General features: G+C 38.5%; 1 protein-coding gene across 2 annotated transcripts; it reads left to right on the top strand.

Annotated features, from left to right (window-relative positions):
- LOC135462811 (sulfotransferase 1C4-like) lies at positions 1–27,691 on the top strand. 2 transcript variants are annotated; one of them, XM_064740084.1, is made up of 8 exons: positions 1–33; positions 13,969–14,088; positions 14,960–15,721; positions 20,264–20,475; positions 23,147–23,270; positions 23,573–23,667; positions 24,745–24,928; positions 26,152–27,691. In XM_064740084.1, exons 3-8 carry the CDS (start codon positions 15,046–15,048, stop codon positions 26,283–26,285), a joined length of 1,425 nt encoding a protein of 474 aa, XP_064596154.1. In that variant the 5' UTR covers positions 1–33; positions 13,969–14,088; positions 14,960–15,045; the 3' UTR covers positions 26,286–27,691. The 2 variants fall into 2 exon arrangements, with proteins under 2 accessions (XP_064596154.1, XP_064596155.1); XM_064740085.1 differs by lacking the exon at positions 1–33 and adding an exon at positions 13,679–13,727.
- The last annotated feature ends 128 nt before the right edge of the window (positions 27,692–27,819 follow it).

Genomic DNA, 27,819 nt, shown 5'->3' with positions numbered 1-27,819 from the left:
TGCATAGGCGTTTTCAAAGGTTGATGCCATATGGTGAGTTTTTCTTTACGATAGTCTATCGTATATTTTCCGGTTTGTTTTCAACAAATTTTCAGTCACAGAATAACTGGAGTAACAGTTACTGATTTATCGATCTTCTTTAAAAACTGACACTATATATATATATATATATATATATATATATATATATATATATATATATAGATGTTTAGATCTATATATAGGTTAGATGCAAGGGCAAGGACATTAACAGACACAGGACTATAGATTTATTTATTTATTTATTTCATTTGTGTTTACGCCGTTCTCAAGAATATTTCACTTACACGAAAGCTGCAAACACAGCGTTATATATAGAAGTTTTAAGCACTACCCCAAAACTCTGCCCCATTGTCTTCAAAATTCGGCCCTACGCCCTCTCGCTGCTTGTGAGATTTTGTTGTGAATAAACGATTGACAGCTCTGGGATGCATATAGCCGTACGCATGCGCAGGCAAACGTTCACCACCAGTACACACAAAAAAAAACACTTATGATCTTTCCAACAAAAGTTTTATGTCAAATTTAAACAACTCCATCTTGTGTTGAATTAACACAAGGTCTTACTTGTGTTTAAAGAATTGAACACATAAGATGTGTTTGATGTTTGTTGTTGCAAAACACACACGTGTTTGTCGTGTTGCATAAATTAACACATTTTGGCTCATCACAAACTTTTTGTTTTTCTGTTTTGTTATTTTGTAACTCAAACATGTGCATTTCACATTTTATTAAATACGTTTGTGTTGGGGTGACAAATTTCTGTGTTGAATGAAACAACACAAGTTTTTGTGTTTAGATCTCAGCACAAGTGTTTTTTTTTTTGTGTATGTCTTCCACCAAATTGCTTGGTGTACGTAACTGTACCGCACACGTGGGAAAGTTCGTCAGTAACGTGCCAAAGGTCAGTGGTTTGTCGGGGTCACTCACAAAACATCTTCTTTTCCTTTAGCAGAGAAACACAAAACCATGCAGATTTTGTTTTGTGGAGTAATTCTCCATTAACAGGAGTAAATGGGCCTATCACTAGCTGTCTGTTTGTCATCTGTCATCGGTTGGCTGATATTCTACCTATGTTTGATTTAATGGGAAATTAGGTGAAGTTTGATTCATTTATCTATTTATTTCATTGCTGGTTTACATCGAATGCAACAACACATTTTTCTGAGTTGGATTATCTCAAATGTATAGCTCAAATGTATGTAGAGCACCAAATTCCAACCTGTACAATTTTATTTATGTGACGATTTTTATCGATTTTTATGGTGGTGAGTGAATGAGTGCTTGAGGTTTATCGTCGTATATAACAATTTTTCATATGACTACGAAGGAATCCTTAGAGTGTGTGTAATTTGCCTCCTTGTTACAGGAGGATTTCCTGTGCTATTCGGATTTATCTAGTGCTACTTCACTCAGACGCCTTACCGAAGGCAAGTAAGTGGCCCCGCCCGAGCCATTATACTGATACGGGTCAACCAGTGGTTGTACTATCCCCTTCATGATGAACGCCAAGCAAGGAAGCTACAACTTCCTCTTTTAAGGTCTTAGGTGTGACTCGACTCAGGATTGACCCCGAATCTGTCGGTTCCGAAAAGGACGCTCTACCAACAGTGCTATCGGGGCCGGTTTTATGGTGGCGTTTGCAGTGGCTGTTAATATTATCACTTAATACATACAGATCTGTATTTATTCACTGACCCAGAAAGTTTAGACATGCACTAAAAGAAAAAAATCATTTATAGGTTAATTAGAGATAGTGACATCACATGCCCGCATCTCAGTTGAGTGGTGGACAAACACTCTTGCATGTCGAAGTCATCTTCTAATTTTGAGTCGTTTGACCACTTAATATCAGAGACACTCAGCAGATGTTTATGGTATCGTACACTCCTATGATAAAACGACCCGAAATAATGCAGATTTGTCATTTAAGAAATCCAATTAACCTAAAAGACCTAAAATTGCGTTCATAGCAGAGTTACTCATTTGTCCTGATTCTGGGAGTTCTGTTGATTTTAGAAAAAGTGCTTTGAGAGCTGTTTGGAAGGTAACATGATATCCTAATGGGAAAATGTAAACTTTAGCACTAGAGGTAATATCTTGTGACATTTATTTGATTCAAAAAAGGTAAATGCACTTGATTCTTGCTAAGCTGGCTTTTTGCTGATTGAGAGGCTAGCGTGATCCTCTCGTGGGATTCCATACATTACGTTCTTTGCGCCTGTACAACAACACTGAGAACTGTCGACTGCTTCTCTGCATGAATCAGTCTTAATTTTTGTACTTAAGTATAGAATTAGATCTCCACGTTGGATATATGAACATCATTGAAAGCTCTTCTCTTTTCATGATTCCGTCCCATTTTCGAACTTTGTATGCTTTCTCAGTTCTTTGGTGATATGTGTTAAACGCCGTTTTGGGACTTGGCTTTGCGATTACTGACCTGGAACGTCCTTATTGGTTAACGGCTCGTATACGAATGTGATGTGAAGATGCGAACACTCCATCTTTTTTAGTGAACCGATGTCAGTATAATTTTTGTATAAAAATCTGTAGTGCTAAGAGAAAAAATAAAAAAAAGCAAAAGAAAAACAACCAAAAAACGACAAAACACATTTGTACAAACCTGGGATATCTTAATCACTGAAAACACTAATTAAATCCGTGTTCAGACAATGCGATTGGTCGAATTCGACAAGTCACATCAGAAACACGACAAGTCTATTTTGTAAGCTACCGGTACAAGCGCACGAAAAAGCCCATACACCGAATTTGACTGGAAAATGGCGCCGTGTAAACCGGGCCAGAAAACACGGCATATTGCTGGATGTGTGAATGCATCCTATCTACCGCTCCTCAAGCATTTATAAATGAACCATTGCTAGCATAAACAATCTATGTACAGCAAACTACTGCTGAGACAAAAACATGAAACAATCGTCTTTTGGAACAATCGTGGTGATGGAAAGACAAAAGTAGGTAAGCGACATGACATGTCAGCGAATCTACTCGAACACCTGTCAAAGTTATCCGTCTGGCTTTGTTTACAAGCCTCGTTTTAGACTAACAGCTAGAACGTTATGACGTCGTCATAACGTATCATCGAAAACCTTTTGCAAACGGCATCACTCCTTGCCTGCACGTGCAAAGGTCAGCAAAAACATTCGGGTAAGTTCTCCTTTTTATGAAATTCTCAAACTTTTGCTTTTTGCAAAGCGGAGAGATTTAGCACGTTTGGTGGCTTTGTGTTATTCGCATCTGGGTCAACCAGTGGATGAGAACCTCTGGGGTGTTTTAGAGGGAAACTCGGCGTTCGCTTTCAAGCAGGTTGAAGACATTGCGGAATACATCTGTTTTCTGAGAAAAAACGACAATTTAAAAAAGTCCAGTAGCCTTTAAAAAATAGACAAGAGCCGTGAAGCAAGATTCGATGTTTGACTTTTAGAAAACCAGACGATTGTGACCTGTGTTCTTCTGCAACTATTCGGCAGGGATGCAGGCTCCGGGGTCACGGAAAATGAGGTCAGTGACCATACAATAATATTAACAATGTATTAATGTATCAGATAAGTAGGTCACCTGTCCCATATATAGGTCAGCGTGAGTTATTGTTAATTTGTTTTATTTTATAAACAAACAAACACGTATTTCTTGCGGGATATTGTTTGGGGTAAAGATTAGCGAAAGGTGAACAGATTAATTTGACATATATGCTACATCTTTTCTAACAATAACTATAGTACAGGTATTTAAAAGAAATATATATATATATATATATATTGTATATTTCCAAAAGACAGAAAATACAAGTTGGAAGAATTAATGAATATTAATTTTATATTTTTAAGTATTCCACCACAATATTTATTTCAATTACTGGATACTGTTGTTACAAAAGATCAGCAAAAGGTGAAGATATTAAGTTTACTGATATACCACATGGATTACATTTCTTTTTTTAGTATTTTTCAAAAAAATAAAAAGAAAAAAGAATATCAACAGGAAGAATTAATGCATGTATTTCTTTAACCTGGGTGGCTGGTGTGTAGTGGCCTGTAAGGTGCAGTTGTGCTATTTATACCATATTTTGAAAGCTTCCAAAAGATTTCCAAAGCTTTGAAATTCAGAGCTCTAAAAATAAATTGTGTTAAGGCTTGAAGAAGATTTTTAACAACTATTTCAAAGATTTGAAAATCATTTTTAAAGCTTTTGAATTCAATTTTTTAGATTTTCAAGAATGGCATTTATTTTCAAAGCTTTAAAAATCAATTTTCTTATGATATGAACCTTGTAAAAATACAAAGTGATTACAGGGTTTAAAAAGGCTTAACTGCATCAAGATTTTATGAAGTTACCAGTACTTGCTCTGTTCCAGTGTGGACAGACTTCAACATCACTGACTGACTGTTTGTGCCAGGTTTTAGTAACACAATGTGGACCTCTTCAAACATGTTGCTAACAATTTTTAAAATAAACTTTGCAGTTTATTTACAATAATGAGTCTGCTAGATCTACCCTAAATGACTTAACATTTACTGTATTCTGACAATTGTATATATTTTTTTTTTAGAAAAGTGTGTTAAGGCTGGTTTGGAAGGTGTTATGTTATCCTGCTGGAAAAATCTTCGTTTCAGCATCAAAAATGACATTTTATGGCAGTTATTTCTCTGTAAAAATGCACTTTCATGGACGAAATTTGGGGTGACCTAGGGTAGACCTCTGTGAAAGTGGTGATTTCAAATCCTGCTGTCTTGGGCAGCAGTCTGTACTATGCCACACATCACGTTCTCAAAGCTTTAAAAAGATACACTAGGGATTAAAAAGTCAGATAGACCAAACACAGGCTTGAAACAGCTTCTGTTCAACCTAGGTGGACGTCATACGGCCATCGATCCAGTGTCTCAGCACAAACAGCGGGGGTCCTGGGGCCCACTATGCCCCGGAATCTATGAGGTGTTAGACAGCTGGATGTGACTTAAAATCGTATTTTGGGGTTTTTATTCTTCACGTAGATTCATTGTAGTTTTACAGTTCTACAGTGCATGTGTGTGTGTGTATGGACCTCCTTTTTGTTGGTCGCCATTAAATTGGTTTGATTTGTTTTTTTTTTTTTCCATGTTTTTTTTTTTTTTTTTTGATGAAAAGTGGTAAGGCCATGACCAGTCAGATAAATAAATAAATATCATAACAACCCTGCTTGAATAGCAGAAGATTAATTGTAAAGTCATGCGGATTCTATTCTCGGTGGAACTGGGTAGAGATTTCCACTCTGGAATGTGGATCTAAAACAACGAAAACAAGTATCACTGGATCCAAGTAAGTAGGCATTGCATGTATGTGAGGTCAATGTAACTAGGTCAAGTATCAGTGAACTAGGTCAAAGTTCTGCTAATCAAGTCATGTGACAAGTAACCCAGCAATATGTCCGATACTTAGGTCATATACATAGATGTATGTATCAGTCACAGGTCCTCGTCATTGTTTTGTGGGTCAGTGGTTAAGTGACCCAGACAGCATTAGCATAATAATTCAAGTGATTTGGTGGGTGGGGTTCCTTTTTGTTTTGAGGCCAGGGCATGAGTGATGGGATGTCCTTTCAGTGCTCATTTTTTTTTTGTTTTTTTTTTTTGTACGAAATCTGTTCATCCAGTTTGTCATAAATAAAAGTTGTGAGAATCTGTCTGGATCCCTGTAAAGAAAAAATAAGATAGGATAAAGTGATCAGAAAGCCTGTAATGTACCTACTTGTATGGGAATAATTGAGTACAGGTACTGGTACATCTCCCTGATAGAGCTTGTAACATTTTACTTTTGACCTTGACAAAAGGAATTGAAGAACAGCTTGAACACAGGAAGGTAAAATTGGATTACCATTAGACAAAGCTATGGATTCTGTGAAAGACTGATGGGTTTCCCTTTTGGTATCCTGGGCATGACTGATGGGTTTCCTTTTTTATGCCCTGGGCATGATTGATGGATTTCCCTTTCTTGTGCCCTGGGCATGATGGATGAGTTTCCCTTTTTGTGTCCTGGGCATGATTGATGGGTTTCCCTTTGGTGTCCTGGGAACGATTGATGGTTTCGCTTTTGGTGTCCAGGGTATGATTGATAGTTTCACTTTTGGTGTCCTGAGCATGATTGATGGGTGTTTTTTGGTGTTCTAGACATGATTGATGGAGTTTCCCTTGTGACATTCTGGACAAGACTGATGGGGTGTTTCTTTTGGTGTCCTGAGCGTGATTGATTGGGTTTCCCTTTGTTTCTTGTACCTGATTGATTAGATGTCTTCATTGGTTTTCTTGCTGCAACTAAAGGGGTTTCCCTATTGGTGTCCATTGCATGGATGAACAGGATGGGCGTGGGTTTCCTCCAGGCTCCCACCACGCTTACATCATAAAACTGACTGCTGTACATGTATAAGTGAAATATTCTTGAGTACCTCGTTAAACATCAATCATACACATAAATGTAGGCATACATGTACATGCAATATAGAAACAGACATATATGTACATACATTCAATATAGGAACAGACATACATGTAATATAGGAACAGACGTACATGTATAGTACATATGTGCCATATAGGAACAGACGTACATGTACGTGCATGCAGTATAGGAAAGGTGACATTGTGCTGGCTGCATAAAGAAATTTTGTAAAACGCAAAAAAATGACTCTTTTTTTTTTTGGCAGCTTCTGAGTCTGTGAATGAAAGAAAATTGTATAAAAACTAAACTTTTTATTGCTTAACCATCATATTTACTTGTACCAGTTAGTTTTAATACAGCTGTATTACATGTAGTTTGGGCACCCAGACAGCTTATTATCTGAATGAATGACTTTCACTGAATAAACCGTGTTTTGCTGAAGCCTGTATGTGTCGTAATGAAGGATGCTATAATAAAGAAAGGGTTTATCATTTCCTGTTGGTGGGGTTCACAGTTGGTTAGAGAGTGTGGTCATGGGGTGGAGGTCAGGGGTGGGGTGATGGAGTGGAAGTTAGGGATTTGGGTCAACGGGCGGTTGTTAAGCGGTCACGGGGTTGAGGTCAGGGCCTGTGGGGTGCAGGTTGTAGGGGTCAGGGAGTGGAGGTCAGGGGGTGGAGGTCAAGGGATGGAGGTCAGGGGTGGGGTGGGAACAGACTCTAGTGGTTCACCCATATTGGGTCATATTGAGAAAAAAAAGCTTTAAGGCCTCACGAGGCAGTTGTTAAGGGGTGGGGCCACAAAGACAGGGTGTGTGGTCACAGGGTTGAGGTCAGGGCCTGGCGGGTGCAGGTTGTAGGGGTCAGGGGGTGGAGGTCAGGGGTGGGGTGATGGAGTTCGAGTTAGGGAGTGGGTTCAAGGGGCAGTTGTTAAGGGGTGGGGTCGCCAAGTCTGGGGGGTGCAGGTTGTAGGGGTCGGGGTGGAGGTTAGGGGTGGGATGACGGAGTGGGAGTTAGGGAGTGGGGTCAAAGGGCGGTTGTTAAGGGGTGGGGTCAGCAAGTCTGGGGGGTGCAGGTTGTAGGGGTCGGGGTGGAGGTTAGGGGTGGGATGACGGAGTGGGAGTTAGGGATTTGGGTCAAGGGGCGGTTGTTAAGGGGTCACGGGTTTGAGGTCAGGGCCTGGGGGTGCAGGTTGTAGGGGTCAGGGGGTTGAGGTCAGGGCCTGGGGGGTGCAGGTTGTAGGGGTCAGGGGGTGGAGGTCAGGGGTGGGGTGGGAACAGACTCTAGTGGTTCAAGCTTTATGATCACACTTGTGTCCCAAACTATAAAGGTGACATTGTAACGGTGCCTAAAGAAATCTTACGAAGATGAGCTCTCTGACAGCTTTTAAGTCTGTGAATGAAATTTGTGTAAAAGGTTAATCATATTGGTACACCATCTTATTCTTGTTCAATTTTCTTGATAGTTTTAATACGTAACAGATTAGTTTGAGTGCCCAGAAGTTTATTTGAAAGCCCAAAGGTGTACCGGAACCAAAATGTTTCTACATATTTTTTTATTTGATTGGTGTTTTACGTCGTACTCAAGAATATTTCACTTATACGACAACGGCTAACATCATGGTGGGGGGGAGGAAACCGGGCAGAGTCCAGGGGAAACCCATGACCATCCGCAGGTTGCTAGCAGACCTTCCCACGTACGCCCTGAGAGGAAACCAGCAGGAACTGGATCCTGGGTCAATACACTGCACTAGTGCTCTAACCAACTGATCCACGGAAACCCCCCATTTTATATAAAATGTGTACAGAAATAATATAAAAATAAAATGGCTGAAATTGATTCCCATGCAGGCACACACATAATCTGTAGTCTCCAGACTGATGGCTATTTTGGTCTCGGACTGTTTAATCTCATTGCACTGAGTGAACATTTTTCCCAAAATTCGAATAAGGATTATACAAAAATTTCTGGATCCAACATTGCACCAAGTCTGGAAAATAGCTCCCGGGTATGCTGATACAAAAGCTTAATATTAAGAACAAGAGACATAATGCTAATACAAAAGCTTAATATTGAGAACAAGAGACATAATGCTAATACAAAAGCTTAATATTGAGAACAAGAGACATAATGCTAATACAAAAGCTTAATATTGAGAACAAGAGACATAATGCTAATACAAAAGCTTAATATTGAGAACAAGAGACATAATGCTAATACAAAAGCTTAATATTGAGAACAAGAGACATAATGCTAATACAAAAGCTTAATATTGAGACCAAGAGACATAATGCTAATACAAAAGCTTAATATTGAGAACAAGAGACATAATGCTAATACAAAAGCTTAATATTGAGAACAAGAGACATAATGCTAATACAAAAGCTTAATATTGAGAACAAGAGAAATATTTAAAAAAAAAGCAGTCGCCTTTAGAGGATTAAAAATTAGACTGTACCAGATACATGTACATGTATGTACATTGTATATCAAGTGTGGGTTTATGTTTTCCCTATTTGTACTTTAACAAGGCTTAGCAGGACAGTATGCATCGGTGATCAGTGGTGCATGTGAGGCTTTCTCCAGGGTCTTGGGGGTTGGGGGGTTGGGGGGGGGGGGTGGGGGTGACGTTGGCACACATGTATAAGGGTACCATCTATTTAACATACCTGGGTGAGTCGGGCGATATTAGATTCCGCCTAGAATGCAGCCTAGAAGCAGTGTCATTAAAATTTTATGCTTGACAGAATGCTGACGGTGGTGATGTTTTTTCTGTTGTTGCATGCTGTTATTTTTAATAAATTTATAGTTGTATATGTATATGCATGTGTATATTGTGCTCAGAGAATTTAACAAAATTTACTGAACAGAAGTGTTACCTCACATTGCTGAACAGAATGGTCTACTCAGAGAATTTAACAAAATTGACTGAACAGAATTGTTACCTCACATTGCTGAACAGAATGGTCTACTCAGAGAATTTAACAAAATTGACTGAACAGAATTGTTACCTCACATTGCTGAACAGAATGGTCTACTCAAAGAATTTAACAAAATTTACTGAACAGAATTGTTGCCTCACAGTGTTGAACAGAATAGTCTACTCAGAGAATTTAACAAAATTTACTGAACAGAATTGTTACCTCACATTGCTCAACAGAATGGTCTACTCAAAGAATTTAACAAAATTTACTGAACAGAAGTGTTACCTCACATTGCTGAACAGAATGGTCTACTCAGAGAATTTAACAAAATTTACTGAACAGAATTGTTGCCTCACAGTGTTGAACAGAATAGTCTACTCGGAGAATTTAACAAAATCAGCCTCACAGTGCTGAACAGAATGGTCTACTCTGAAACTTGAACAAAATTTACTGAACAGAATTCTTCCCTCAGTTTACTGAAGAGAATTGTTGCCTCACATTGCTGACCAGAATGGTTGCATCTTAGTGCTGACAGAATTGATGCCTCACAGTGGTGACAGAATGGCTGCCTCACATTGCTGACAGAATGGCTGCCTCACATTCATAACAGATTGGTTGCCTCACATTGCTGACAGCATGGTTGCCTTACATTGCTGACCAGAATGCTTTCCTCTCAGTGCTGAACAGCTTGGTTGCCTCACAGTGCTGACAGAAAGGTTGCCTCACATTGCTGACCAGAATGCTTTCCTCTCAGTGCTGAACAGAATGGTTGCCCCACAGTGCTGACAGAATGGTTGCCTCACAATATTATATGTGCAAAAACTGTACGGTAACTCTTCAACATTTTCACATGTTTGCAAGGTGTTTATTCAGGCATATTCTTAAGGCTTTATTTTGTGTAGACTAATATGATTACACTTTTTGTGAAGCTCTGAAATTTACCAACCCAACAAATGTAGTTTTGTCTCCAAAATCAAATTATAAATGTGCAGACATTGTACCGAAAGCTGCTCTTTCCTATATGAAAAGGTATTTAAACTTAAGACACTGACACGCACAGAATGATTTTCATCGTATTTACTTGACTGATTTATTGGAGCTTGTTAACAGTTGAATGAATGCACTTTTATAGGTAGTTGTCCCCAAGGAGGAACAGAAATCAGGTGTATCAAGCTTTTATAATTGCAAAGGTTCAATGACCCCTGTGACGAAGAGAAAAGTTCAACGTTCCCTGTGAGCCCGGCGGGTGTAGAGAGAGAGGGGAGGTTTTTTTTACACAGGGGCACTGTACAGCATGTCACCTAGATTTCTCACATTTGTCCACAATGCAAATTTTATACAGTAGGCTGAGCTGCAAAGCTGAAAACTAGGTTAATTCTGTTGAGGCTCCAGTGTATAGTCAGGTATACATACTGTCACTTTGACTAGTACATTGTACGCTGGCATTGTGCAGCGTTAGCTTAACTTTGATGTGGTTTAAACTGTGCATATACCCGTAGTGGATCCTATGAACATCTGAGCTTAACTAAGGTGAGTAAGGAGAGGGGATTCATGTAAGATGCTCTGAAATCTTGAGTTCAAATAATGCAGTTTTTAAAAGCTAATGTTTAAAAATGAAACAAAAAAAAAAAACAAAACAAAGCAAATAAGGTATCAGTTTAAGAAAATGGTAGTGTCTACATGCATGTATTGTATATATATATATATATATATATATATATATATATATATATATATATATATATATATATACACACAAAAGGTATATCTGTTTGGAATTAGAGAATGGGGTCATGACCTCAAAAGTACGCAGCTGAATTGAAAGTTAGAATTATTATTGGTTTGCAGTGGTCAGAGTTAGCAAAGCAGATGACCACAGGGACAGCAGTAGACAGCTTTCAGCAGACTGCCACATGCATATGTGCTTACAAGGATGTTTAATATAGCCACAGTGTTTTAATTCAAACTACAATGTGACATGACTCTACATCCCTGTAACATTTTGGTATTCTTGAGTACCGCGAAAAACATCAATCTAATAAATATAATATAACATAATTATATATAATATATATAATAATTTTGTTGACTAGACTTTACATACAGATAATGTAATGTTTCATCTACTCATTATTTAATTTACTTTAAATTAAACTTTTGGTTGAACTTTTTAAAGTATATAAGTGTACGTGTACTTGTTTCTCAGCCTTCAGGGATGTCAGTTTTTGGATATTCATGCCCATGAATGGTTTTACGCATGTTAAGAAGCCATGGCGTAACCCTCAGCTGAGGCAGCCCAGCATGAGCTGCCATGTAGTCCAGTGACCTACATGAACAGTGTCAAACAGCTGTTAAGGAGAAAACTGCGGAGTGTGTTATTAAACATGCTAAATGCTGAGTATATATACTGATGGACATTCATAGTCATGCCTACAGTTACATGTAGAAAACATGCCCTTGTGCTCTGTGTTAGCACTCAGTTATGTTCCAGTGGTGTTGACTGATGCTTTTTTTAAACCTTTATACTACTACAGACTGACCTAGGTGTAACATTTGACAGCGCTGTATTTATTTATGAAGATATTTGTCAGTTATGCAGTACAGTTAGGCTGATGAGTGGAGGGAACTGGACAGGGCAGAGTAAAGCAACACCAGTTGCAGGCATAAATTATTGTTGTTACCTGAAAAGGTCTCCTCATAAATCCAGAAATGCCAAAGGCGAATGTTGGCAAGAGCTGGATTTGAACCCGGAACATATTGGCTTTGGTTGATTGGTATCTTGTGTGGTCATATGTAATTTACCCTAAATTACCTAAAATTTTGTCCACTAAAGTGCATTTTTATGTCACAAAATATTATTTTTGGTGCTAAAACTCAAAATATTCCAGTAGAATATCATCCCATGTTCCAAGCAAACCTGAAAATACTTTTCTAAAACCAATTGGACTCTCAGAATCAGGAAAAATTGGCAAGTTAACGACGGACGAAATTTATGATCTTTTAGGGTATTTATTTGTTGTGTTATCACCATAGTGAAGAATTTTTCACATGCCAACATGTTTGGTGGCCATGCTGGCTTCCTCTTCTGCCATACGTGGGAAGGTCTGACAGCAACCTGCGGATGGTCATGAGTTTCCCCCGGGCCAAATTTCCTCCCACCATAATGGCCGCCGTCATATAAGTGAAATATTCTTGAGTATGGTGTAAAACACCAATCAAATAAAATAAAATGTTTTGTGGCATGCAGGATTTTGAGTCATGTGAGCTGAGGAAAAACCAGAGATCAGGTCCATATAGCTGATTAAATTATAAACTCTACAGACTTGAAACCAAAGTCAGTGAGATTTGAATTTGAACATGAGACCTGATTGGTCCTGCATATGCCAATCCATGGATGCTCGTGTGTGCAGTTAAGTTTTATATTGACTCTAAGTGTAACCCTTTTGGATGGCCTAATGGTTAGAGCGTCTGCCTCGAAATCAGGAGATAGTGGGATAAAAGCCAGGTTGGGTCATACCAGAGTCGTTAAAAAGGAAACGGAGCCTCGTTTGATGTTCAGCACTGAGAGATTAGAGCAAAAGAAACATGACTGGTTGGCCCGGTGTCAGTATAATGTGACTGGATGGGGTGTCATGTCTGGTGTCTTCAGCATGATACTTCAGTGGCAAGGACTCGCCCTGCCACAAGAAGTCACAATATGTGAACGCACACCTAATGGCGCCTCGTCATCACATGACTAAATAAACTGTTAAGTACAATGTTCAACACATTAACTCTAAACTGCTCATTAAGCTTTCCTTCCTTCCTTCTTTCCTTCCTTTCTTTCTTTCAGGATCCACTTTCATAAGACTTCATAAAACAATTTTTCATACCTTTCCTCATAAGTATGAGCTACATATAATGTCTGCTCAAAAAAAAGTTACAAGAAATCTGACTTGCGATGTTTCATGGAAGTGGCTCCTGAACCACCTGACCCCCGAACTGCGTGGCCCCCACTTACCTGAACATATGTACACCTACTGTCCCTCTTTTCTTTATTTTTTTAATTTGATAATATTGTTTTAAACAGATACTGTATTGTTATCTGTGATTCTAGTCCATAAGCCAAGTTGATAACTCCAAATACACATATATGTACATGATATATATATATATATCTATATATAGCAAATTAAAGGTCATACTGACAAAGCATTCGAGAACTGCGACGTTTGTTGACTGTATAGGACTGTGACAGTTGTTTACATCAATTGTTGGAGGATTGCTGCTCATCTACGGTACCACAATACAAGTCATGTAGTTACTGTATGACTGAATTTCCCTTATATATATTCATGTAAGCAATGATTCCATATGTATGTATATATTTTAGTTTAGTTATTTTAAACAAGGTGTTAAGGAATTCATACGTGTTTGTTTGTCCACTAATCTGGTATTAGGTATGTTTGATGTTAAGCACTGTCTAACTCAACTTTAGATTATATGTTCATATTTACATGTATTCTTTTTATTTCACTCAGGTAATAATTATATGTTCATATTTACTTTTCTCGTTTTGCTTTTTCTTTTCCTTTAAGAACCTTATGATAGAGTCATGCCATAGGTTGCCATGGAGACAGTACATAAGCTGATTAAGATGACTGTACTGTTGATACAAGCCTTCTTTCCTTCGATGTCAGAAGAGTTGATTGACTTTGGTAAGAGTTACATGATGGAGGGGATAGAACATCTAGCATCTTTTCCATCTGTCTTTGTCTGTGTACAAGTATGTTAAACTTGATGTCTTATTTTACTTTAATCTAACATCAATGTTTGAGAATGTTGCAAATTCAGCAATTGTTACATTGTGTAAAAGACAAAGGCACATTTGCATAATGGAAGAAATGCTGTATTTTACCTAAAGTTTGGCCTGTAAAAACGCAATTTTAGAGGAATATAACAGCTTTAAATATTTCTGATTTTCTGATTTATGACCCTGTAGTATTTTTTCCAGTCATCCATTTGTTCTGTTATTACATGCATTGTTGTTAAGTAAAAATTTATTAATATTTTACTGCGGTAATATTAAGAGGTAGAGTACAGTATGTGGGGGACCACCATGGCCGAGGGAGTCAGCACACAAGCACGGCTCAGTGACCCAGGAGTCTCGCTGTAATGCGACCCAGAATGCGGTCGCTGTGAGTTCAAGCCCAGCTCATGCTGTCTTCCTCTCTAGCCATACGTGGAAAGATCTACCAGCAACCTGCGATTGGTCGTGGGTTTCCCCCAGGCTCTGCCCAGTTTCCTCCCACCATAATGCTGGCCGACGCTGAATAAGTGAAATATTCTTGAGTACGGTATAAGACATCAATCAAATAAATCAATAAATAAATAAAGTGTGTGGAGAGTGAGATTGATCTATCACACTGTCGTTCCTGCTCCCATTTTGTTCTTTGGACGGCATACATATTCAGTATGTCTTCTATTTTATATCATTTACCAATGCCTGGTTTATTGATATCTTTATTTATTTATTTAGTTATTTATTTATTTATTTGTTTATTTATTTTTTTTTTTTGCATCCCACAGAATTTTTACATGTAGATTCATCAGGACAGTGAGTTTGTGAGATTTCTGAGTTTGTGAGATTTCTGAGTTTGTGAGTTTCTCGCACAATGGCTTGCAAGACCTCACTGAACCACATTTTTCCTGTGGGCTTTAGATGGCTGGAAAGGACAGGTAAACTTTGCACAAGGTTTCATCGTGGATTCTCACATGAGTGGGTTGTTTTGTGCAAATCGTTACGGCCTGTTAACTTTGGCTGTAACCATGGCAACGAAGTGTTGGTAACTGGTCGACAAAACAGACAACTGGCAGTTATTCATCCAGGATACAGATGTGCCCAGTTGCATGCTCATCAAAACAAAGTGCAACAAATTCGAACTTTGGTTACCATGGTTACAAACATGAACCAGACCACAGCAGCATCCTTCCGATCATGGCACTGGAGTCAGATGAACGAAAGGAAACAACTGGGTTCAAGTTTCGGGCTGCGTCAGGCGTCATCTGCCATGGCAACGAAAAAGAAACGCAAATGGCCTCGATATCTTGCAAAAGGTTTCTTAATCATATTAGGCAGCATTACGGCTTTTGTGGCGTACAAGTTTTATGATTTGAAGAAAAGAGGCGTGAAGCCGTTTTACATCCCAAACTTGCCTCTTCAGTTCTATGGGCCTTGCGGCAGTTACAAGGGGATCACAATCACCACAGCACTACTGCACAGCATCGAGAGAGCACAGGACTTTGAGGCTCGAAGGGATGATGTTTTTGTCATCAGTTTCCCCAGATCAGGTAAGTTTTGGTATTTGACAGTATCGAGAGATCACAGGACTTTGAGGCGGGAATGGATGATGTTTTTGTCATCAGTTTCTCCAGATGAGGTAAGTTTTGGTATTGGACAGTATTGAGAGATCAGAGGACTTTGAGGCGGGAATGGATGATGTTTTTGTCATCAGTTTCCCCAGATGAGGTAAGTTTTGGTATTTGACAGTATTGAGAGATCAGAGGACTTTGAGGCGGGAATGGATGATGTTTTTGTCATCAGTTTCCCCAGATCAGGTAAGTTTTGGTATTTGACAGTATCGAGAGATCACAGGACTTTGAGGCGGGAATGGATGATGTTTTTGTCATCAGTTTCCCCAGATGAGGTAAGTTTTGGTATTGGACAGTATTGAGAGATCAGAGGACTTTGAGGCGGGAATGGATGATGTTTGAGTCATCAGTTTCTCCAGATGAGGTAAGTTTTGGTATTTGACAGTATTGAGAGATCAGAGGACTTTGAGGCGGGAATGGATGATGTTTTTGTCATCAGTTTCCCCAGATCAGGTAAGTTTTGGTATTTGACAGTATCGAGAGATCACAGGACTTTGAGGCGGGAATGGATGATGTTTTTGTCATCAGTTTCCCCAGATCAGGTAAGTTTTGGTATTGGACAGTATTGAGAGATCAGAGGACTTTGAGGCAGGAATGGATGATGTTTTTGTCATCAGTTTCCCCAGATGAGGTAAGTTTTGGTATTGGACAGTATTGAGAGATCAGAGGACTTTGAGGCTGGAATGGATGATGTTTGTGTCATCAGTTTCTCCAGATGAGGTAAGTTTTGGTATTGGACAGTATCGAGAGATCAGAGGACTTTGAGGCGGGAATGGATGATGTTTTTGTCATCAGTTTCCCCAGATGAGGTAAGTTTTGGTATTGGACAGTATTGAGAGATCAGAGGACTTTGAGGCGGGAATGGATGATGTTTTTGTCATCAGTTTCCCCAGATGAGGTAAGTTTTGGTATTTGACAGTATTGAGAGATCAGAGGACTGTAAGGAGGGAATGGATGATGTTTTTGTCATCAGTTTCCCCAGATGAGGTAAGTTTTGGTATTGGACAGTATTGAGAGATCAGAGGACTTTGAGGCGGGAATGGATGATGTTTTTGTCATCAGTTTCCCCAGATGAGGTAAGTTTTGGTATTGGACAGTATTGAGAGATCACAGGACTTTGAGGCGGGAATGGATGATGTTTTTGTCATCAGTTTCTCCAGATGAGGTAAGTTTTGGTATTGGACAGTATCGAGAGATCAGAGGACTTTGAGGCGGGAATGGATGATGTTTTTGTCATCAGTTTCTCCAGATGAGGTAAGTTTTGGTATCGGACAGTATCGAGAGATCAGAGGACTTTGAGGCGGGAATGGATGATGTTTGTGTCATCAGTTTCCCCAGATGAGGTAAGTTTTGGTATTGGACAGTATTGAGAGATCAGAGGACTTTGAGGCGGGAATGGATGATGTTTTTGTCATCAGTTTCTCCAGATCAGGTAAGTTTTGGTATTGGACAGTATCGAGAGATCAGAGGACTTTGAGGCGGGAATGGATGATGTTTTTGTCATCAGTTTCTCCAGATGAGGTAAGTTTTGGTATTGGACAGTATTGAGAGATCAGAGGACTTTGAGGCGGGAATGGATGATGTTTGAGTCATCAGTTTCTCCAGATCAGGTAAGTTTTGGTATTGGACAGTATTGAGAGATCAGAGGACTTTGAGGCGGGAATGGATGATGTTTGTGTCATCAGTTTCCCCAGATGAGGTAAGTTTTGGTATTGGACAGTATTGAGAGATCAGAGGACTTTGAGGCGGGAATGGATGATGTTTTTGTCATCAGTTTCTCCAGATCAGGTAAGTTTTGGTATTGGACAGTATTGAGAGATCAGAGGACTTTGAGGCGGGAATGGATGATGTTTTTGTCATCAGTTTCTCCAGATGAGGTAAGTTTTGGTATTGGACAGTATTGAGAGATCAGAGGACTTTGAGGCGGGAATGGATGATGTTTTTGTCATCAGTTTCCCCAGATCAGGTAAGTTTTGGTATTGGACAGTATTGAGAGATCAGAGGACTTTGAGGCGGGAATGGATGATGTTTTTGTCATCAGTTTCCCCAGATCAGGTAAGTTTTGGTATTGGACAGTATTGAGAGATCAGAGGACTTTGAGGCGGGAATGGATGATGTTTTTGTCATCAGTTTCCCCAGATCAGGTAAGTTTTGGTATTGGACAGTATTGAGAGATCAGAGGACTTTGAGGCGGGAATGGATGATGTTTTTGTCATCAGTTTCTCCAGATGAGGTAAGTTTTGGTATTGGACAGTATTGAGAGATCAGAGGAATTTGAGGCAGGAATGGATGATGTTTTTGTCATCAGTTTCCCCAGATGAGGTAAGTTTTGGTATTTGACAGTATTGAGAGATCAGAGGACTTTGAGGCGGGAATGGATGATGTTTTTGTCATCAGTTTCTCCAGATGAGGTAAGTTTTGGTATTGGACAGTATTGAGAGATCAGAGGACTTTGAGGCGGGAATGGATGATGTTTGTGTCATCAGTTTCCCCAGATGAGGTAAGTTTTGGTATTGGACAGTATTGAGAGATCAGAGGACTTTGAGGCGGGAATGGATGATGTTTTTGTCATCAGTTTCTCCAGATCAGGTAAGTTTTGGTATTGGACAGTATTGAGAGATCAGAGGACTTTGAGGCGGGAATGGATGATGTTTTTGTCATCAGTTTCTCCAGATGAGGTAAGTTTTGGTATTGGACAGTATCGAGAGATCAGAGGACTTTGAGGCGGGAATGGATGATGTTTTTGTCATCAGTTTCCCCAGATGAGGTAAGTTTTGGTATTTGACAGTATTGAGAGATCAGAGGACTGTAAGGCGGGAATGGATGATGTTTTTGTCATCAGTTTCTCCAGATGAGGTAAGTTTTGGTATGGGACAGTATTGAGAGGACACAATTAAGATTTACATAAGCTTCAGAGACTTCAGGTAGAATTAATAATGATTTATGTTTTACTAGATCAGACAGGTCAAAACCAATCTGCAAAACCAACAAGCAGCTAGTACTCCATCGCATACGCTAACTTGTTCAGCTGGTTTATTTAGAAGGGAATTTGTAGATTACCGAGCTCTCACCGCTCGTGGGGTCACCACGGTGATAATAAGCGGATGTGTAACTACATGCATTTGTGTAGTCTAACATCCATTGGTGAAGTCCATGTATTGTTCTTCCATCAAGATGGTGTGCATATCTATACATATCTGTACTTCATAAGTGGGAAAGTTCATCAGTAACTTGCCAAAGGTTGTTTATGCCCAGTATTCATCATCTGTAAAGCTGACGGCCATGGTAAAAGTGAAAAATCCTTCAGTATGGCATTAAACAACAATCAAGTAAATGTATAAATAAATAAAAGCTGCACGATTGTGCTAAGAAATAACTGAAGCCACTTTACATCACAATTGTGCTGACTGATAACTGAAGCCACTTTACATCACAATTGTCCTGACTGATAACTGAAGCCATTTTACATCACAATTGTGCTGACTGATAATTGAAGCCACTTTACATCACAATTGTGCTGAGTGATAACTGAAGCCACTTCACATCACAATTGTCCTGACTGATAACTGAAGCCACTTTACATCACACTTGTGCTGACTGATAACTGAAGCCACTTTACATCACAATTGTGCTGACTGATAACTGAAGCCACTTTACATCACGATTGTGCTGACTGATAACTGAAGCCACTTTACATCACAATTGTGCTGACTGATAACTAAAGCCACTTTACATCACAATTGTGCTGACTGATAACTGAAGCCACTTTACATCACAGTTGTGCTGACGGATAACGGAAGCCACTTTACATCACGATTGTGCTGACTGATAACTGAAGCCACTTTACATCACAACTGTGCTGACTGATAACTGAAGCCATTTTACATCACACTTGTCCTGACTGATAACTGAAGCCATTTTACATCACAATTGTTCTGACTGATAACTGAAGCCAATTTACATAACGATTGTGCTGACTGATAACTGAAGCCAATTTACATGTATCATATCTTATTATAATATTCAACCCAGTAAATTCAAGGGCCCCGATAGCACAGTTGGTAGAGAATCCGCTTCGGGAGCGGTAGGTCCAGGGTTATTCCTGGGTTGAGTCACATCTAAGACCTTAAAAGGGCAAGTTGTAACTTCCTCGTGGGGGCGCTCAGCATGAAGGGGATAGTGCAATGACTTGTTGACCAGTATCAGTATATGGCTTGGACAGGGTGGCTTACTTGCCTTTGGTAAGGCATCTCAGTGAAGCAGCACTAGATAAAAGAGCAGTGGAAATCTGTCCTGCAACACCAAGGAGGCACATTACATGCACTCTAAGGAGTCTTTCGTCGTCATATGACTGAAAATTTTTTAAGTACGTTTAAAAACGTTAAACCGCACGCACTCACTCAACCAGTAAATTAACCAAAGTCGAGAGATCAATGATCACTCTGTCAGTCATACACACAGGTACCACATGGACACAGGAAGTTGTTTACCTGATTAGTAACGAAGCAGATGTGAGCAAGGCCAATTCCAGAAACATGGAAGACCGCTTCCCCTATTTGGAAGATCCAGAAAGTAAAGTTGATGCTCTGAACGCCATGGAGTCGCCGCGCTTCATCAAAACCCACCTGCCCTACCGCTTGCTGCCCCCTAGTGTTCACGAGCAGAAGCCAAAGGTATGCAAATAAGTACCAAGGGTGGACAGGGACTAGATGTACATGTACATATGTAGATCGATCTTCAACCTTTTTGACCTCTAAAGCACTTTTTGAACTGAAATTTATGCATACAATTCTAATGAAAATGATGCTAAAATGATTTTTTTGTGTCACTAAAGATGGAAGCCTCAAAAAACTGTGTCAGTTATTTCTCTACCCCTTATTGTTTGTTCTCCAAGAATGTTTCAAAATATTGTTTACAGAGGAGGTTGAAAAGGTTGAAAAGTTTAGGGTAGGTACATGTACATGTAGTCTTTTCTGTTCCATGATTGGATGGTTTATGAAGTTTTTCTGTCCCATGATTAGATAGTTTATGAAGTCTTTCTGTTCCATGATTAGAAGGTTTATGAAGTTTTTCTGTTCCATGAGTAGATGGTTGTGAAGTTTTTCTGTTCCATGATTAGATAGTTTCTGTTCCATGATTAGATAGTTTGAGATGGTTCAAGAAGTCTCTCTGCTCTATCATTATACATGTATGGTTTATGAAGTTTTTCTGTTCCATGATTAGATTATTAGATAGTTTGTGAAGTCTTTCTGTTCCATGATTAGATAGTTTATGAGTCTTTCTGTTCCATGATTAGATGGTTTCTAAAGTTTTTCTGTTGTGTGATTAAATGTTTATGAAGTCTTCCTGTTCCATGATAAGATGGTTTCTGAAGTCTTTCTGTTTCATGATTAGGTGGTTTATGAAGCCTTTGTGTTCCATGATTAGATGGTTTCTGAAGTTTTTCTCTTCCATGATTAGATGGTTTATCATGTTTATGAAGTCTTTCTGTTCCATAATGATATGGTTTCTGACGTTTTTCTCTTCCATGATTAGATGGTTTACCATGTTTATGAAGTCTTTCTGCTCCATGATTATATGGTTTCTGAAGTTTTTCTGTTCCATGATTAGATGGTTTATCGTGTTTATGAAGTCTTTCTGCTCTTTGATTATATGGTTTATGAAGTCTTCTGTTATGAAGTTTTTCTGTTTTGTGATTATACACTGTAGATGGTTTCTGAAGTTTTTCTGTTCCATGATTAGATGGTTATGAAGTTATTCTCTTCCATGATTAGATAGTTTATGAAGTTTTTTCTGTTTTGTAATCATACACTGTAGATGATTTCTGAAGTTTTTCTGTTCCATGAGTAGATAGTTTACGAAGTCTTTCCGTTCCATGATTAGATTGTTCAAGAAGTCTTTCTGCTCTATGATTATATGGTTTCTGAAGTCTTTCTATTCTGTGATTATACACTGTAGATGGTTTATGAAGTTTTTCTGTTCCAGGATTAGATAGTTTGTGAAGTCTTTCTGTTCCATAATTAGATAGCTTATGGAGTCTCTGTTTTGTGATTATACACTGGAGATGGTTTCTGAAGTTTTTCTGTTTCATGATTAAATAGTTATGAAGTTTTTCTGTTCCATGATTAGATAGTTTTTGAAGTCTTTCTGTTCCATGATTAAATGGTTTATGAAGTGCTGGGTGGCTGTAACAGGCAATCATGCCTTGATTATGGAGGGAGCTATCTATATAAGTAACACATATTTAAATGCAGATATTGCCTTTTTATCTGACATGTAAAATCTAACATGTCACCGTGTGTCAGGTACCTATCCGCTACACTAAATCCATGAGACATCACTGCAAGGCCTTTCAATAAATTGACATGTATCTGTCTATACACTTTTGTTCACTCTACAGGTGAAATAATGCTGGCCACAGATTGATGGTTTGTTCAGGGCCACATGGTGGTTAATTCGTTTGACACTTATGATACTGACCACGGTTGTAGAAGTGAAAAAATTTAAGTATGGGTTGTGTACAATTTTCATTTGTGTATGATTTTTCTATTTCTCTATAATTTTCCATTTGTGTATGCTTTCTTCAGTTATGTATGATCAACCAATGATTGTGTTTCATCTATGACATATTGACTCAGCCATGTGTGTAAGATTTTCTCAATTTGTGTATGGTTTCTTCACCTTATTTGTGTATGGTTTCCCCAGTTGTTTATGATTTCCCAATTTGCATCTGATTTTACCATTTGTGTATGATTTCCCCATTTATGTGTGGTTCCCCACCCTATTGGTGTATGATTTCCCGTTTGTGCATGATTTCCCCATTTGTGTGTGATTCCCCCACCCCATTTGTGTGTGGTTTCTTCACCCTGTTTGTGTGTGGTTTCTTCACCCTATTTGTGTACAGTTTCCCCAGTTGTTTATGATTTCTCAATTTGCATATGATTTTACCATTTGTGTATGATTTCCCCATTTGTGTGTGGTTCCCCACCCCATTTGTGTATGATTTCCCCATTTGTGTGTGTGGCTTCTCAACCCTATTTATGTATAATTTCCCCATTTGTGTATGATTTCCCCATTTGTGTATGATTTACTTCATTTATGTATGATTTCCCCATGTGTGGGTGGTTTCTCCACCCTATTTATGTATAATTTCCCCATTTGTGTATGATTTCCCCATTTGTGAATGATTTCCTTCATTTGTGTATTCCTTCATTTGTGTATGATTTCCCTATTTGTTTAAGATTGCCTTCATTTGTGTATGATTTTCTTCATTTGTGTACGATTTCCCCATTTGTGTAATATTAATTTCCCCACTTGCGTATGACTGTCTACTGCCTGTTTTAGATAATCTATGTGATGAGGAATCCTAAGGATGTGATTGTCTCCGGCTATCACCTGTGGAGGAACTTTCGAGCTGGGTACCAAGGCAGTTGCATGGAATTCAGTGAGCTGTTCCTGCAGGACAAAAGTAAGATTTGTCTCATCACTTCATGTAGTGTGTGACACATGTGGGAGACTTTGCCAAACATTTGCTAAAGGTCGGTAGGTTAATTTTCTTGTGCAAATACTAAACGTTTTTTTTTTTCCAGCCATAACACTGACAGCCAATCAGAATGCATGCTTCCTCATAGCACTCAAGCCTCCCTCAAGCTGCCTTCCAATCAGAACTTCTCAATTTCATGTACGTGATGTAGGCCTATTATTTAGGTGCAGTATTTAACCACGCACCCTATTTGTGTGGTGTTGACATTTGTGTGTGTATTGTTTCAGTGTTGTTCTCACCATGGGTTGATCACGTCAGGGAATTCTGGAAGAGACGAAATGATGAAAACATTTTGTTCGTCACTTATGAGGATTTAGCGACGGTAGGGGCATTCCTTTTTTTGTCACACTTCAGCAAACACGGCGAAAGTGAAAGATACCTGTCTCTGGCGATAGCTGAACCTTATAATCTAGACAAACCATGTGCCTGTCAGTTTATCTCGCTTTGATTTGAGGTCAGTAAGTATTAAATTGCCGACAAACTTTGTCTGATTTTGATGCTTACTGTGCAGGTTAGTTTTGTAGAACCTCAGATCAATAGCATAGCGCAGTTGTGTACAAACTGCATGAGTTTGCATATATACATGAGCAAGTGAAGTAATTCTGTGATTCTCATTGATTAGTGTACAGTACATAACTGCCTCACAATCAGGGCCAATTTAATACCATCACGACTGTGTGAGAGCTCAATCAGAGCAAGTTCAAATACCAGCTGGATCTGATCCGTGCATTAGTTTTCTCTATTCAGCAATTTCGTTGATTCTGACCAGTTATTGGTTTCTGGCAAATATTTTCTGAGATTGATAAATTTTTGAGTGTAAGTCCATGTTTATTTAACTTTAAATGAAGTTTGAAAAGCAGCTGGTTTTGAGGGTAAGTTTTGCATTCTAATAAGGTTTTCATTGATGCTGATTGCAGGCATGAGATTTCATTGATGCTGATTGCAGGCATGAGATTTCATTGATGCAGATTGCAGGCATGATAGTTGTCCACTTTTTTGGAGGCAGCACGCATTATTTATACAAAAAATACAGAAAAAATGTTCAGAATTCAATTCAGAAATGCTGAAAATGTCAAAATTACGAGTGTGATAAGTTCATGTAATTTCCTGTTTTTCATCCCAGTGTCTGTCTCATCCCTGTGATGGGTCATTGCATGGTTTCCGTGAAATAGTTAACGGCTTCAAACATTGTCCAATTTTGCTAAAATTTTGTGCTTGCGGATTCGTATTGTGGCCCCATCAGATTAAGTGATTCATGCATAATAAATTTTTTTCATATTGAGCATTGAATATGAATTCTATGCATTCCCTTCCTTAAGATATTGTTCTTTTTACATGTCATTAATTTCAGAAAAAAACCCACTTACATTGTATTTTTGCCGTCTGCATTTTGGTTCAGAATTTATCACATGAAGTGGAGAAGATTGCAAAATTCCTGAACAAACCATTAAGCCGCGAGCAGGTAGCAACGATCGTTGATCACTGCTCGTTTGACAGCATGAAGAAGAACGACAAGGTGAACTACAGATGGTGGGATGATCGCGGCTTCACCAACAACATCGGGACGGGATTCATCAGGAAAGGTTCGCTCTACATATTTATTCATAACTGTGATGGAGGTAAAATAATTGATCTATAAAGGTTTTCCAGTTTGACCTATTTTGTTGCTAAAGGTAGAAAAAGCCCTATTGTGCCATTTGACCAGTCAATAATGTGGAACTATTTTTGTTCAAATTTTCTATCTTGGACGACACAGTTCAGTGACAGCAACTTTTCTTTCTCGACATGTCCTTGCAACGTTGCAACATAGGCCTATTTACTCCTCATGACTGTGACGGAGGTAAAATAATTGATCTACAAAGGTTTTCCAGTTCGACCTATTTTGTTGCTAAAGGTAGAAAAAGCCCTATTGTGCCATTCCACCAATCAATAATGTGGAACTGTTTTTGTTCAAATTTACTATCTTGGACAACACAGTTCAGTGACAGCAACTTTTCTTTCTCGACATGTCCTTGCAACGTTGCAACATATTTACTCCTCATGACTGTGACGGAGGTAAAATAATTGATCTACAAAGGTTTTCCAGTTCGACCTATTTTGTTGCTAAAGGTAGAAAAAGCCCTATTGTGCCATTCGACCAATCAATAATGTGGAACTGTTTTTGTTCAAATTTTCTATCTTGGACGACACAGTTCAGTGACAGCAACTTTTCTTTCTCGACATGTCCTTGCAACGTTGCAACATATTTACTCCTCTTGACTGTGACGGAGGTAAAATAATTGATCTATAAAGGTTTTCCAGTTTGACCTATTTTGTCGTTAAAGGTAGAAAAAGCCCTATTGTGCCATTCGACCAGTCAATAATGTGGAACTATTTTTGTTCAAATTTTCTATCTTGGACGACACAATTCAGTGACAGGAACTTTTCTTTCTCGACATGTCCTTGCAACATTTAGGAAAAAAGTACTTCAAGTTCTACAGTCTGAAATTTTGGGGTAAAATTTTCACTTTTAGTTTAACCGTAGTTGAATTGTTTGATGTTTGGGGTAAAATAATCCGTCGATCATGTGTTGTTCAAAGCATATTGGTGGATGTGAAATTATGAGATGTGAAACTCATTGCTTCAAAAACCAATACTTACGTCACAGGAAGAAATAACAAGTTGCAGGAATTTTGAAGCAGATTTCACTCCATACTTCTGTACGATCTTACTTAATTGTTATTCTCAGTATGAGGTTGAGGTGGAATACCTCTAAAACCATATCGATAAAAAAGTATATTAAAACAATTGGCTTCTTGTCTTCTAGGAAAAGTTGGTGACTGGAAAAATTTCTTCACACCAGAAATGGATAAACGTGTGTTGGCCAAAGTAGAGAAACCACTGACGGACATTGGTCTCAATGTCATCTATGAGGTCGACTCTGGTCATGGTGAAAACTGAAAGTGAAACCAACGAAGAAGAAGTTTTCTTTTTCCTCATCTTGTTGCAAAAAAATCAAATACTGAAATGTGCGTGGGAGTTAAGACTACAATGAATAATATCCAAAACATTACATATTTCTTTTACTTATACACTGTATTTTTTGTTTCTCAATATGAAAGTGGAAGGTAGACTTTAAAAGCGTTGCTGTTTGTCTGTCTGTCCGTACGTCCTTACCCTTGTTTGTCATCATTATTACTGAACACAATATCTTGCAAATGAATCAAAGGATCTCTTTCAAACTGAGGCAGTGCCTTGCCATTGTTTATAAGATGATGAATGGATTTCTGTTTTGTCAAGATGGCTGTTGTGGGTCATATATTATAATTTCATTCATGTGTCCAAGCTGTGAATACGATATCTTGAAAACAGCTTATGGTATCGCTTTCAAACTTGATAAGCGACTAGCCTTATATGAGAGGATGTTATAGGTATGAACAGGACGAAATTCCGTGATCTAAGATGAATGCCAGCGCCCATAATAATATGCATTCAACTCTGTGCTCTGTACAAACTAAAAACAAGTATCAGAGTTAGAAAGAAGCAAACACTGTAGAGAGACGCACATACCTTGAAGTGTCCCTAAAATGGCTTGTCGATGCTAAATGACCTAAAATTTTTCGAGGCAAATAAATGTGACAAAGTATGTATTTTTGGTGTTGAAACTTACATTTTTCAGGTAGAATATCATCTCATGTTCCGATCAAACCTCAAAACACCTTTATAAAATCAACAGAACTCTCAGAATCAGGAGATATGGGCTAGTTAGTCATAGATGAAATTTAAGGTCATTTAGGGTACTGGTATTGCATACTCGATTAGGCTCCTTGGGACATGGTAGTAGTACGACAACATCACATGTTCTATTTATATAGAACCGTAACCAGAAATATAAAAGCATTTGACTCCTAAAATGCCTTTATTTTGAGTCGTGCGTATAATGGAACAGACAGGACTGAAGGTTTACTGCTTTATATCATGGTTATGATTGTTCAACAGGTGAGCTAGTGATGAAAAACTTTAAAGAAGGTAACTTAATATGAGCATTTTGAGTTTGAACTCTTTTAATGCTAAAGGTAAAAAAAGTCCTACAGTATCATGTGACCTGTCTGAAATTTTTTATTATGTAGAACCGTTACCACAAATATAAAAGCATTTGACTCCTAAAATGCCTTTATTTTGAGCCGTGCATATAATGGAACAGGCAGGACTGAAGGTTTACTGCTTATATCATGGTTATGATTGTTCAACAGGTGAGCTAGTGATGAAAAACTTTAAAGAAGGTAATTTAATATGAGCATTTTGAGTTTGAACTCTTTTAATGCTAAAGGTAAAAAAAGTCCTACAGTATCATGTGACCTGTCTGAAATTTTTTATTATGTAGAACCGTTACCAGAAATATAAAAGCATTTGACTCCTAAAATGCCTTTATTTTGAGCCGTGCATATAATGGAACAGACAGGACTGAAGGTTTACTGCTTATATCATGGTTATG

This window comes from Liolophura sinensis, chromosome 2, assembly GCF_032854445.1.
Source record: "Liolophura sinensis isolate JHLJ2023 chromosome 2, CUHK_Ljap_v2, whole genome shotgun sequence".
Classification (NCBI taxonomy): Eukaryota; Metazoa; Mollusca; class Polyplacophora; order Chitonida; family Chitonidae; genus Liolophura; species Liolophura sinensis.
This window is presented reverse-complemented; position numbering and strand designations above follow the sequence as displayed.

Excerpts from the sequence above, each read along its gene's own strand:
- LOC135462811 (XM_064740084.1), top strand. The coding sequence starts at position 15,046 with ATGGCTTGCAAGACCTCACTGAACCACATTTTTCCTGTGGGCTTTAGA. Across the intron at positions 15,722-20,263 it reads CATCAGTTTCCCCAGATCAG|GTACCACATGGACACAGGAA; the intron begins GTAAGTTTTGGT and ends TCATACACACAG. Across the intron at positions 23,668-24,744 it reads CTTATGAGGATTTAGCGACG|AATTTATCACATGAAGTGGA; the intron begins GTAGGGGCATTC and ends ATTTTGGTTCAG.